Here is a 15036-nt window from a genome sequence, read left to right on the forward strand (position 1 = left end):
AATGTTTAAATAAATTCTTATTATTCTATTTTAATATATATGTACACGTGTATAGAATTAATTATTGAATTTAGTAAAATAAACGAGCTCAATTTTAATTAACAATAATAATCTATATGCTGAATGTTTATTCTAAATTATTAATTTTAATTATTTAATAAAAATTAATGTATTTTTTTCAACTTTACTATGCAAATACGGGAACATAACTTAACACTCCCATGGAAACGGCCAGGATACCAATAAACCTTCCACAGACACTCCCTTCCAGCGAAAATGCTAACTTCCAAGCAACCTGATAACGTTATACATACGAGAACGTAACCTCACTTATATAAATACACTTGACAAAGTTTATAAAAAACAATTTCTATCACTAATATTCACAATAAATAAAAGTATTTAATAATATGGATCAGTATTCAGTATCCATCACTGAAGTATAAGGTCTAAAAGCACACATATCATTTTTATTTGTATGTAGCATTTTTCTCATCCTGTGAAAATTTAGATTCATGGTGCGCGCGTATCGTAAAAATTCACTGTCATCATTTTTTCATAACGCGCATAAAGAAGTATAACTTCAAAAATTACTAATATTTAAACATCTTAGCTCTCGGTACGCGGTATTTGGTATGAGTAATTTCGTGAAAATAAAACGGAAGTCGATGAACGGAAATGTGACATAAATATGACGGACACACGTGTAACAACATACTCGTAAACCCGTGCATAGTCATTTCGTAAACTCAAGGGTACATACCAAACGTATCTGTGTATCCAACGCCACATTATAATATGTAAAGAAACTACCCTGGAATATATTTGGTAAACTAAAATAATCATAGTAAAAAGTAATCTCAAGTTTTGAAATAACTACGAAGAGTAGCATTAAAATGAGTATAATGCATGTTCTCCTTGCAACATGCAACGGTCTCAGTGGCAGAGCGGTAGATCGCGCGCATGTTAATTTCAAGGAAGATAGTTCATATCCCGTCATTGGAAACATTTTTATATTTTGAATAACATTATAATTTTATTATATAATAATGTTAAACAAGCGCATTATTTAGAAATTGTTTATTTATTACAAAACAGCATGAAGTGTTTCTCGCACAGTTTAAATTTGTTATTAACAATCATTAATTTCGTAATTAAATTAACATTACAAACCTCTCACATAGGATTTGAACATTACGTCCAAGATTTTTTTGCAAGTATATATGGGCCCACCCAACAGAAAAAACATTGTAAGAGTCACATATCTCCCTCCTCGCTCTGTGACAGTTTCTGGTTGATTGCAGACAGATATTAGGAAAGGATACAGCCGTCAGACGTGAAACCGTCCCCCCCCCCCCCCCCCCCCATTTTTTCCTTATTTTCACATACCAGTTTGGAGGACGTTTGTTTATATTTTTATCAGTTGTTCAAGCCAGCTTTTATTAAAGACTGTAGTTAAGCTGTTCGGAAGAAAATTAGATCAAAATATTACTGGTTAATATATATATATTTAAAAAAAATATATCTTCATAATGCAAATGTAATGATAAGAGTTGACATTTTAACCTCCGATACGGGTACAGCTGTAAACAAAGGGCCGCCATGTTGGTTCAGTGCAGTAAACTGAAACCCCCCTGGTCCAGGATCGAAGCTCACGTCCCTGACCTCTGACCCGCAGAGCGACACGGCAGCTTCGAGCAGCTCCGGCCCGGCGGCAGGCAGTGCCCGCTGCGGCCTCTGGACCTGACGTGTCTGGCGTCGCCCGCGGACAACGTGTACGAGTCGGCGGCCAAGCTGCTGTTCCTGGCCGTCAAGTGGGCCCGGAGCGTGCCGTCCTTCCTGCAGGTGCGCGCGCCTCGACCCGCCATCTTGTCCCCCCTCCACGCTGATCGCGGGCCCTTTTTTGGTCACAAGGAAGAACTGGCCAGACCAAGGCCTATACCGTAGGGGTAGGGACCGGAAAAGTTCGCGGGTTCATTGCCCTGTAGGATGAACTCCATAGTTATACGTACACTCGGTCAAATGCCACCCACTCATTGGCTGCTGTCTTGTGAGACGTCCCAACGTAGCAGCCTGTGATTCGAGAAAGCTTTGGTTTGGTGTTTCTAATTGGCCCAGAGTCATTCAGGTGAGTTTTGAGCCAATAGCAGAGGTAGCACTGAGGTATAACTATTTGTATTTTAGCCTATCGCGAAATGAATTCGGGAATTTTTCCGGTCTCTACGTAGGGGCATGCCGATTTCGCGAAAAAGATTTCGGGACCAGATGAAAGTCAAAAAACTGTAGCATCGTCTGTGTTTCGTGATTGGGTGAGTTTCTTCCAGGTATATGTACATATCGATTGTAACAACACCAATCACAGTGATTCAGTGCGGAAGCAAACGCGCCCTGAGTGGCTCGGTCAAATAAGGCAACGACTTCTCTCGCAGACGGCCGCCAATCACAAGGAAGAAAACCACAGGCGCGGGGTGTACCTTGTTCCAGTCTAAAAAGTGTTAAGATCTTTTCGCGAAATCTGCATGCCCCTACCTATACGCGTTCTGTTAGCGTTCAAAACTGCCAGTAACATAACCTTCTCCTCTCCCCCTCTCCCCCCACTCCTTATCGAAGAGGAGGGAAATTACGAGGTGTGTCAATACGATGTGATCTGGACCGCAGGGGCAAAGAGAATTCCAGCCCCTACGGCCTTGTAAGCTAAAAGCCGCAGGCGGCAGAAACTAGCGAACGCACCGGAGGAAACCCGCTGCCTATAGTTAAAATTGTAACACCCCTCGTGCCTCAAAATTGAATTATTTTGAATTAAATAAAAGGAGCCTTGGAAACTTGCTGGAAAAAAAATTAGTTAAATAAATTGATTTACCAGAGGCGACACGAGGTGGGGAACAAACAAAATTTAGGAACTTCCTGTAACAAGCAAGGAGGAAGTTGGTGTGGATCGTTAAAATCAATAAATAAAAACTACACGATTAACTTGATCTTGAGTTTCCCTGTTTTATTTGCCCTAATGAATTATCTTGTTTCCATTATTTTACATACAAAACAAGTTTCAAAGATTAACAAACAGAAAAGCGAAAAAGGGGGCCGGCCCGCGAATCTTTAAAACAATTTACATTCTTAGTTTGACATATAAACATTTGCATTATAAGTTTCACACTCAAAGTTGGATGGATCCGATGATTACATTGATAGTTATTTCTATTCGTTCTACATTTTCTTGAGAAAAACACTGGTCGCTGGTGGGTTGGTCATCCGCTTAAGATAGTTCGTAGCTAGGTGAAGGGGAAATTTTGAATTTACATTACCACCCGGGGTCTTCAAACGATCACGTCGGGTAGTCGAAACGTTTCTTCTAATGTGACCCATGGAACAGAAAGGGGGGGGGGGGGGGCCACGAGATGGGAGCAATCAATCTCTCCCCATCATCGACCCTGTCTGCAACAGTCCAAATCAGAACTTGTATACAGGCAGTCTATGGGGCAGAAAATGCCCAAAAAAATTTAAGGAAAAAAAGAGGGGGGGGGGGGGGGTCGCGAATTATCACTCACCAAAACAGGGGAGTTGCCCAGCACGCTGTAGTCGCGGAGTCAGCCAGGGTCTGGAGCTCGCGAATTGCACGGCAGGACGTGGATGATTTCTTCATGATTAAATATAAAAGAGAAAAAATTTCTAAGGCAAATAACTAAACTATGCAGACAGACTAATCTACTAGAATTGACTTGAGGGATAGCATCCCTTATACAAAGCGACTACATAGTCGTTAGCGGTCGGATGAAGTCTGCCGATTCGCCGATAATCGCTGGAGATCTGTCTGCAGGCGCGACGCGAGATGATCTGTGTCGCGGCAAACCGCGTCTCGTAATTAAAAGTGCCCGCCGGCTCTAACAGGTGGAAGGGGGTCTGGGCCGCCGAAAGATTCCGAACTTGCCCGAAAGCGGGCGAGAAAAAAACTCTAGCAGGAGTCTTGAAGTTGGCCTCACTGGGCGACAGTAGCGAACTCTGTCGGAGGGGTCTGAGTTGAAAACAATCGACTCGCGCACGGCGTCCATATAACTCAAGGGAGCGCAGGTGCTGCTCTCTGGCGCCCTAGAGGGTAGGCAAGCGGAGAAGTTCGCGACTTGGTCGCTAGGCAGCGCTTGTGCTCAGTTTTAGAGCGCACGTTTTTTTGAAGAGACCTTGGGAACGGTCACTGGTGCCCAGGGGGTTACGACCGGTCATTGGTCTTTTTTGGAACGGAGAAATGGGGGGGAGGGTAAAAGTGCAACGGCGCTGAGAATCTACGCCTCGTCGTGGCTGCAGAGGAGCGAACATAACACTAATACGTGATGAAAAAGGCCAATCTCAGCTCGTCTCTGAGAACTGGTCGCCTGCAGGCTACAGGCTTGTCTATGCAGTTAGGGTCACGAAGAGAAATGATATTACAGGCTTGAGGCGTGACTGAAGGCGGGGGAAAAGGTACGCTGTCTGCCAGTCAGGGATTAGGCCAGCAAAATATCCGATACGCCGATGGGAAAGGGGCTTCAGGGCACTGAGACAAAGTTTAACTCAGAGGAGTACACCAGACTAACAAATTAAAATTACACTATAGTAGAGCAAATAAAATTTCCACACAAAAAATTTAAAATCATAATAAAAATTTAAAATATATCGTGTCGAATTTACTAATTAACGGCACATACTTCCCCCCTGAAAGACGGAGTCAGGGTGGCCCACTTGAGCCACCAAAAACCTGGGTTCCAGAAACTTACCCTGTACCAGGATCTACTGTAGTAAACTACTTACATATAAAAAAAATATCTTGATCAAATCGAAGGTATATTATAATTAATTAATTAACACTTAACGATGAATGAAGTAATGAGGAAAGTTGATCTCAGATGTTGGGAATGGTGTCACGTGACAAAACTCTAAAGATGGGCGCTGTGAGGCGGGCCGAAAAGTACTGAGGCCGAAACAAGGGAAATGCGTCCTTGAGCACTCAGTGACTGATGGGAATTGTAACCCCTGTAAATGGGTATGGTAACCCGTAACTTACAAAATATATTTGGGAATAGAACCCCTGTACAATTGTCTTTCCATAAACGGCCGAAGGCATTGGGACTTAGCCCTGCACAGTCAGGCCATGGAGAAGACGGTCAAATTTGCTGCTTCCCCGAAGGTAAAACAGATCCTCAGTCCCAGAGTGACACAGGGCCTAAGGGTAAGATTCCCTTGGCGGGTTTTTAAATTATTGGGGTTGGAACCCTAAAAGATCAACAATCCGTATGAATGAATGAATTTTAAAAAAATTAAATATTCGACAAATTTAGAAATTTTAGCGCATACAACTCTGATGTTCAATATAACTAACTAATATTTATTATTTAAAAGTTTTCTGCAAACAAAACAATAAATTAACGACTCTTCGCACTCAAATTTAAATTATTTAAAGAAAGGTAAAATGCAATAAACCAACAATTATCAATCAAAAGGGTTATAAATTATCATGGAGCGGTTAGATCTTCCATGACTGCTGATAGGTTTCACACTGCCGGAGAGGGGGTTTGAACATAGGCCGTCCAAAGGTGAGTGCTGGGGATCTAACCCAGTAACACTCTATGGTCATAGGATTTTCCACCTAGAGGACCGAGTCTCGGCTCGTTGGCTCGTAGGACCCTTCTTTTGCGCTGCTCGTTGGCTAGCTTGACCTAGCTCCTATTTTTAAAAAAAAACACAGAAAAGAAACCAGTTTGCCGTCTGGAAGTCACGTAGCTCTTAATTAAATAAACCATATCATCGATAGCGATGTAAAAGAAATACAGCTTTGGGGGTAGAATGCAAAGGAAACAAAAAAATGGCTAGATGTGACAGCTTCTGTGCTCAGAATCTATGTACGTCGCTGTACATCACATTTACGTGCAAGAGAAATAAAGAAATAATCACATAAAGGTTTTAACGCTAAATCAATTTAAAACAAACTACAAACATTATTCTTGCTTAATTTACGAATTATGATTATTAAAAAATTGAACCTAATCAAAAATTAAATAGATAAAATCGTCGAACAAAATTCATGAAGCTTAAAAAAGAACTGTCAGAGAAGTATTACTAAGTTAAAAAAAATAAAACAATTTACGGCAAGCAGCTGGTTCAAGACTGAACTTACATATGGAAAAATTAAAAATTAAAGTATCTTAAATTACATAGAGTGTGCTAGCCTAGAGACGGGATGCTTAAACGTACCCAAATTAATTTAGTGGACCTCTCGTTGGAGGTTGAAAGGATTTCACCACTCTCGGTGATTACTATAAACATTACAATGAGGCTAGTCACCTCGTAGGTACTTAATTTCGGGAAATACGTATTTTAATATGCTTGATTATATTATTATTATTTTATCACTATATTATGTTTTCAAGTATTATTACTTTAATAATGTAAGACGTGAAATTCTTATAAGGCAAATGTCTTTCAGTATAGTTTGAAATCATTATTATGATGGGGGGGAACCCTTGATATGTAAATTAAAATCTATATTTAAATATTATGTGCGTGTTTATTAGTAATGGTGTTAGTAGCCTAAAAAAAGTACTCTTAACTTATAGTTATTTGTTCATATGTAAACTTAATAATTAAATTTAAACACATTTAGCTGACTACTGCGGGACAACAGTGGAAAACTATAACTTATTTGACTCTCAGTCATAAAGTAACTACGGCGGGCGGAGATAAACCAAGCCCGGCGTCACGACAAAGACGTCAGCTGTGGTCACCCCTCGAAGATAAGCGGGCGGCAGAGGCCGCCCGAAGAAGGAGGGGGGGGGGGGGGGGGGGGTGTGGAGGAAAACAAACATGACAGCTCCCATGTGGCTGTCGGGAAAAGGATGTGAGCGGAACAGTTGCTCACGTAAAAATTTGCTATGGTCCAGGATTAATTGGACAAAAACAAAAAATATATACGTCGCGGACATTCGTCTCGCGCTACTGGGAAAGTAAGGGTCCAGGTGAGATTACGGTTGGACACCCCTACGAAGGTCGTACCGAGGCGCACAGGGTGCTGAACTGAACATGAAGCCACGGACGTGCGCCGTGAGAGATAAGCAGCCTGTAGGGACGGGGGAGGGGTGTCTGTGTCTGCGCCGCGGCAGGGACAACAGCTGTGGCTTGCTGAAAGACGCCTCGCGCGCTACGCGCTAGCCTAAGTCCACACGGGAATTTAACTCAAGATAAATTTTAAATTTTTTTTTTTACTCAATACAACTACGGGGTGCACCAGCGATCAGTTTACAATATTATTACAAAATTGCTATTATCAAAAATTAATTTAAAAAAAATTTTTTGTACTTTTATTTTTATTTTAGATATGCTTATATTATTCAAGTATGCCTATAGATCAAGGGAACCATGCTCTGCTACCAAGTTGTAACACCCCTCGTGCCTCAAAATTGAATTATTTTGAATTAATTAAAATGAGCCTTGGAAACTTGCTGGAAAAAAAATTAGTTAAATAAATTGATTTACCAGAGGCGACACGAGGTGGGGAACAAACAAAATTTAGGAACTTCCTGTAACAAGCAAGGAGGAAGTTGGTGTGGATCGTTAAAATCAATAAATAAAAACTACACGATAAACTTGATCTATAGTTTCCCTGTTTTATTTGCCCTAATGAATTATCTTGTTTCCATTATTTTACATACAAAACAAGTTTCAAAGATTAACAAACAGAAAAGCGAAAAAGGGGGCCGGCCCGCGAATCTTTAAAACAATTTACATTCTTAGTTTGACATATAAACATTTGCATTATAAGTTTCACACTCAAAGTTGGATGGATCCGATGATTACATTGATAGTTATTTCTATTCGTTCTACATTTTCTTGAGAAAAACACTGGTCGCTGGTGGGTTGGTCATACGCTTAAGATAGTTCGTAGCTAGGTGAAGGGGAAATTTTGAATTTACATTACCACCCGGGGTCTTCAAACGATCACGTCGGGTAGTCGAAACGTTTCTTCTAATGTGACCCATGGAACAGAAAGGGGGGGGGGCCACGAGATGGGAGCAATCAATCTCTCCCCATCATCGACCCTGTCTGCAACAGTCCAAATCAAAACTGATTAGAACTTGTATACAGGCAGTCTATGGGGCAGAAAATGCCCAAAAAAATTTAAGGAAAAAAAGAGGGGGGGGGGGGGTCGCGAATTATCACTCACCAAAACAGGGGAGTTGCCCAGCACGCTGTAGTCGTGGAGTCAGCCAGGGTCTGGAGCTCGCGAATTGCGCGGCAGGACGCGGATGATTTCTTCATGATTAAATATAAAAGAGAAAAAATTTCTAAGGCAAATAACTAAACTATGCAGACAGACTAATCTACTAGAATTGACTTGAGGGATAGCATCCCTTATACAAAGCGACTACATAGTCGTTAGCGGTCGGATGAAGTCTGCCGATTCGCCGATAATCGCTGGAGATCTGTCTGCAGGCGCGACGCGAGATGATCTGTGTCGCGGCAAACCGCATCTCGTAATTAAAAGTGCCCGCCGGCTCTAACAGGTGGAAGGGGGTCTGGGCCGCCGAAAGATTCCGAACTTGCCCGAAAGCGGGCGAGAAAAAAACTCTAGCAGGAGTCTTGAAGTTGGCCTCACTGGGCGACAGTAGCGAACTCTGTCGGAGGGGTCTGAGTTGAAAACAATCGACTCGCGCACGGCGTCCATATAACTCAAGGGAGCGCAGGTGCTGCTCTCTGGCGCCCTAGAGGGTAGGCAAGCGGAGAAGTTCGCGACTTGGTCGCTAGGCAGCGCTTGTGCTCAGTTTTAGTGCGCATGTTTTTTTGAAGAGACCTTGGGAACGGTCACTGGTGCCCAGGGGGTTACGACCAGTCATTGGTCTTACTTGGAATGGAGAAATGGGGGGGAGGGTAAAAGTGCAACGGCGCTGAGAATCTACGCCTTGTCGTGGCTGCAGAGGAGCGAACATAACACTAATACGTGATGAAAAAGGCCAATCTCAGCTCGTCTCTGAGAACTGGTCGCCTGCAGGCTACAGGCTTGTCTATGCAGTTAGGGTCACGAAGAGAAATGATATTACAGGCTTGAGGCGTGACTGAAGGCGGGGGAAAAGGTACGCTGTCTGCCAGTCAGGGATTAGGCCAGCAAAATATCCGATACGCCGATGGGAAAGGGGCTTCAGGGCACTGAGACAAAGTTTAACTCAGAGGAGTACACCAGACTAACAAATTAAAATTACACTATAGTAGAGCAAATAAAATTTCCACACAAAAAATTTAAAATCATAATAAAAATTTAAAATATATCGTGTCGAATTTACTAATTAACGGCACAAAATGATGCCTCACCCGATGGCATAAAAAGGGGGTGGGGAGTGGTGATTCGGCAAAAGGTTGGAGTGCGTTCGCTGGTCCGCAGTGAATGCGGGAGATTTTTTTTTTTTTTGGCTATCTAAGCCTTGTGCGTGGCAGACACGCGCTGTGATTGGCCAGAGGGCGGTGAAAGACTCTCTGTAGCCAGCCTGCGGCACAGGCGCGACAGTAGCGCCTAGCGATGCTTCTGACCTTGAATATTTTCACAGCGATTCTCTAGGCTTCATAAATGGCGGACTGATGAATGAAAAAGATAAGCAAATGTTACCGAAGCATTCCTCAGCAATTAATTATATTGTTCATAGAAGCTGCAATTTTTAAAATAAAGCTTTAAATCAAGTTTTAACTCATCCCGTTTATTATTGTAACTAAATTCTATCATTGCTCATCTGTGTTAAATTTTTAATAATATATGAGAAATTTCGTTTATATAATAAATGTATGTGTTATGTTTGAACGGTTTTATAAGTATTTTAAAAAATAATTATTTTATTTTTTATAATATTAATATAATATATTATATAATAAGTCATACTTCGCAGTATAACTGTAAAATTTTGCTTATAAACTTTAAAGAAACCTTTGATGTTTTCGCAAAAGAAAAATTAGGTTTTGCTTATAACCTACGTACTTACATTCCAAAAATGATTTTTATTATTTTTATTTGACTTCAGCGTTTAAAAACAATCGTATAATTTATTCGTCTTAGAAAACGCCTTAATTATTACCGAAAAAAGAAAAAGTTATAAAAAATAAAGAAAGTTAAGTATTAATTCTTTAATAACTTGAATATTTTTAAAACCCATGGGGCCATGGAGGTATTGATACAAAAGTTAAGTGTTAAGGATGCCAAAATGGGATTTTGCCAAGTACTCGGACCTTAACAACAGTTCTTAGAGAATACCAATAAAGTTACGGATAGTGTGAGTAAGAGGAGATGAAAGTTAAGGATAATGTTGTTAGCTGGCGAAGTTTTTGTGATTAGCTCCCAACCCTCCTCTTCCCTACCGGCCCATTTCACAAAAGTAACAGTTTGTAACTAAAAAGTAACATTTTACAAGTTCGTTCAAACATGCAGATACACGTGTTTCACAAAAGCGCTCTAGTAAACTTTCAATAACAAGTGGATGTCAACAAGTTTACAAGTTATTTACTTGTAGCCTGCCTAAAAACTCTAGTTTATTGATAATTGTAGCTAATAGACTTGTAGCTGACACTCTTTTTCTACTACTAATTTTCTACATACCACGAAAGGTAGGTAGATAGTAAGTTACAATGTATTACAAGTTTGTTAATAACTCTCCTTGAAAAATTTTGTGGTGTAGTATTTTCCCTACTGATGTTCCTGAGGCAGGAACTAGCAGTCAGATGCGACGGATATTGCGTTTACGAAAGTTGGGCTCCAGGATTTTTCAAGTGTGTGTTGTGAAAGTGTCGTTGAATTTATTTGTTTATCATTTTCAACGATGTTTTACAGTGCTATTTTTAGGCATGACTTAAATTTTCGAGAATAAACCTTGCTTGTGTGCTTTTTGTGCCTTTTCTTGCAAACGCAATCCAACGCGATACGACAGTCGCCAAAATATCATCCTCCGTTGACGCCATGATGACAATCTTGTGAGAACAACCAACCACCACCATTCATAGAGTACAAAAACTACTAGTACAGAGTGCACACTCAATGATTTTGAATCTTTGCGTTTTTTCTTCATAATTGTGCTACAAGATCGCAAAATTAAACTGGTTTTGCCACGCTTTTAATTTATAACAAACTGGTTGCAAATCAACAAATTACGTGTGTTATTTAATAACTATGTCTAAATGATATAAATCTATGTATGTGTACAATAAATAGTCAACATTTCTATAAAGCTTTATGAGGAAACTAGAGATTATTATTAGCTTTATTTTTATTTATTATTTTTTTTAGGTTTTCGTGACATTTTATTTAGCTGATAACAATGATACAGTGAAAAAAAGGCATATCGATGTTGCTTAGTCTTCTGTGTTGTAATATAACATACTGAGTACAAATAAAATTCACGCATATTTCACATTCACATCTCTGAAAAAATTCCTTGCAGCCAGCATACCGATCACTTTCACCGCCATGTTGCCTTCTTCATTTTGCAAAGACTAAACACGTGCAACGCGTGATAAAAATTAATAAAAAAAAATATTTCTCATATTTAAAAGCAGTAACAATACAAGAGATTAATTTATTTTAAATAAAGAAAATATAATACTAAAAATGTCTTAAATATAAGTAAAATTCAGTAGCTTGTAAAGTTTCATTAATTTTTTCAAAGTTCGAATTGGCGTTGAGCTATAAGGAAATCTGGCTCACAGCTCCATATGGAGTCCCCCCCCCTTCCCCCACTTGTGCCACCACAACTCATATTCAACAATGAAACTTAAACCTTCTGGAGAAAATCCGGAGGGTTTTTTCCTTGATTTCCTGTGCGAGTATGGCACTATTCCTGGATGGAGAGAAGCCAGACGACCGCATTAGAATATAAAATAATATAAAATAATATAATATAAAATAATATAATATAATATAATAGGCCCTATAAAATAATATAATATAAAATAAAGATTTTAAAAAAATTTTGACAAAAAAAAATCTTGAAACCAATCTTACGTTTTCAGGTTTCTATTTCCCCTCAGAGCGTATCCAACCATAAATACCCGAAACTGACGACCGAAGATGTTGAATGTTGCAGTGCTGGGTGCAGGGGAGTCTTGCACTACAGCAAGTCACGTGCTCGTGGCGAAGAGATGATATCTGTGTTCGGCGAGGGGTTAAACTCAGCTTCTTTAGTGGCAGTCGGTACGTAAGTGGTTTAAGTCCGGTCTACAATGACACGGAAACGTAAAAAAGGAAACGACTCCGGACCCGCGAGATATATTTACATTTCAATACCCGTTTGCAGCTTCCAAAATGCACGGAATCATGACAAACGGCACCCAATGAGATTGAACTTCACAGTAAAAAAAAAAAATTTAATTGGTAAAACTTAAGTTCTGAGAACAAAACAAACTTATGATTTACACACACACCAACACACACACACACCAACACACACACACACATATATATAACATACCACTAAGTAACGATACAACACTATATATCTTGTACTTAAAACAATTTTTCACGCATTTAAAAAGTAACAAACAAGGCTACCACAGCGGTCATATAACCGGCTTCTATTGGTCGCCCGTAATAACGTAAATTGAAGGAATGAGTAACAGATTTTTTTAACCGACTTCAAAAAAGGGAGCAGGTTCTCAATTCGACTGTATTTTTTTATGTTTGTTATCTCAGAACTATCGATTGGGTGAACATATTTTGATGATTCTTTTTTTATTTGAAAGCTGGTGCTTCCCGTGTGGTCCCATTTCAATTTGGTCTAGTTCTGACATTGGCATCCATGAGAAAACAATATAAGTCTTAAATTTGCATTAAGTATGTGCGTGACAAATGGACGAATAACTCAATATCACGCCAACCGATTTCGATGATTCTTTTTTAATTGGAAAGGATGTACTTCAAGGGTAGTTTGATGAGAGTTTGGTAAGGTTCTGATTATGGAATCTGTAATGCCTACAGGCATAAGGACGGGGTGGGACGCCATAGCATGGCAAGGATTGCGAACGGGTATTTGTAACACAACAAGTTTGAAACAATAATAAAGTTTTAATAAAACTTAACAAAAATAAATAACAAGGTAATCATTACGTAACAAACAAACCAAAATGGTTTGTTTTGAGTTTAACACACACAGCAAAAGTAAACGAGCCATTATCAAGGCTACAAAAAAGGTGAGATTTTACGCCGGCGCAACGTGGTACAAAACATGGTCAAAATGCAGGGAAAACCCACTGCCTAATGCGCATTACGTGCGTTACAAAAGTAAGTTACATTATCTAAAAAAGGAATATTTACGTTACGTTTTACGTACGTCGACAACTCAGGGGAGAACAGTTACAAACAAGGTGAAGTTAAGTTACATGAAATCCAAAAGAAATTTTCCAGGTGGCGATCGAAAGGGAATTTAGACAAAACACACAAAATTCAACAAACGTTTACATTATGGCAAGGGCCACCGCCTTACTCCAACTTACATTTTCTTTCCCCCGAGGTCGCGCACGTCGTACAAAGTTAAAGTCTAACTGACTGACTACATGCTGGCTAACAATTACTCGAGCTCTCAAAAGAGACTAAACGAGATCAGACGAGCTAGTTGATATACGAAGAACAAGACCGAATAAATCGAAAACGTCTGTTTTTATAACATATGTGCCGCGCAGCGCGCATGCGCCGAAAGGAGGAGGAGAGGGGAGAAGCAAGAAGGCATACAGTAGGAGAGGGAAGGAAGGAGGGGACGACGAGCCGCCGCCCGCGCAGACGCGCGGTGTTTGAACGAAGCGGCGATCCTAACGCTTCAGATCCATGACAAAGTAACGTAACTCTTCAATTCTTAGGAGAAAATTAACGATACTCGGCCGAATATTTTATAGGCTATCCTACCATAACGTCGTTAAAGTCAAGTAATTGTCGTAGTCGAATATGATGACCAATGGCACTCCTTAACAGCTTACAGTAAGGGTGCGATCTGTGGCAGAATTTATAACTGTCTGTAATCAATTTGCAATGCGCATACGTTCGTTGCTGCATTGCAACATGACGCAAGCTTTCTAATTGCATTACTTAAGGTGTATTATGAGTGACCTTCATTGTCGGAAGACAGATTTCGTAGTCTCGTTATTTCCGTCAACGATCTATCGTCGTGTGGTCTTATTTAATAATTTGTTGGCGTCCAAATCTGATAAAGCTATGACTTCCAAACTTTTGACACGACTTAGTGCAACATATATTTGCCCTTTTGCAAAGTTTTGTTTTACCAAGGTCGATTACAGCTCTTTCGAGGGTGGTAGCCTGTAGTTTACGGACTGTAACCGCCCAGCTTAATATTAGAGGCAGCATACGGCGCTCCACATCTAACGTAGTACTAGATGGAGGTATGGGTATGCAACCATTACTATCTTTTAGCCTAAGCCCAATAGATTCGTCATCAAATTTAACGTACACGGCTTCTGGTAGCTCTCCATCCTCCAGTTGATCTCTCCTCAAGGCCGGCCATTTGATTTTTTTTTATTATACCCATAGCTCCATTCACTAGTCCTTCTGATACGGCGATGATGATCAAGCCGAGACGGTGACTACGTTTTTTCGATATTTTCCCAAGTTAAAATTTTTTTTTTTCATATAAAGCCACATTTTCGAAAGTCTATTTTTGCTATCTTCGCAAGTCTCTTTTGAAATTGTCCTCGAGGCAGATTTCCTCTGTTGAGATAGGCGTTTCTCCCTGACTTCGTTTGTTTCATTTAAACGGCGCTGTCTCATATGAGCAGCACGTTTAGTAGGTCTACCCATATTCAGACAAATTATTTAGTGTACTTCAGATTCACTAAAAATAAAATAAATAATCACAAATTTTAACAAAACAACCGACTTCAAAAAAAAACTATTCCAAAACAAATTAATATACACTAAAAAGTAAAAAATAATAATTGCGTATTCTTCTACAACTTAATAATCAACTTAATTTTTCTACTCATCAATATATAGGTACGATCTATGTGTTTATCACGCAAGAAGGTAGGTACTTACCCACA

General features: G+C 39.9%; 1 protein-coding gene across 1 annotated transcript in view; it reads left to right on the forward strand.

The window, feature by feature from the left end:
- LOC134532248 (nuclear receptor subfamily 2 group E member 1-like) overlaps positions 1 to 15036 on the forward strand; it is a 69710-nt gene that overhangs the window by 16013 nt on the left and 38661 nt on the right. The window contains exon 5 of the mRNA XM_063368670.1: positions 1679 to 1845. Coding sequence (XP_063224740.1) covers positions 1679 to 1845 — 167 coding nt within the window. The remainder of the gene's footprint in view (positions 1 to 1678; positions 1846 to 15036) is intronic.

This window comes from Bacillus rossius, chromosome 5, assembly GCF_032445375.1.
Source record: "Bacillus rossius redtenbacheri isolate Brsri chromosome 5, Brsri_v3, whole genome shotgun sequence".
Lineage (NCBI taxonomy): Eukaryota > Metazoa > Arthropoda > Insecta > Phasmatodea > Bacillidae > Bacillus > Bacillus rossius.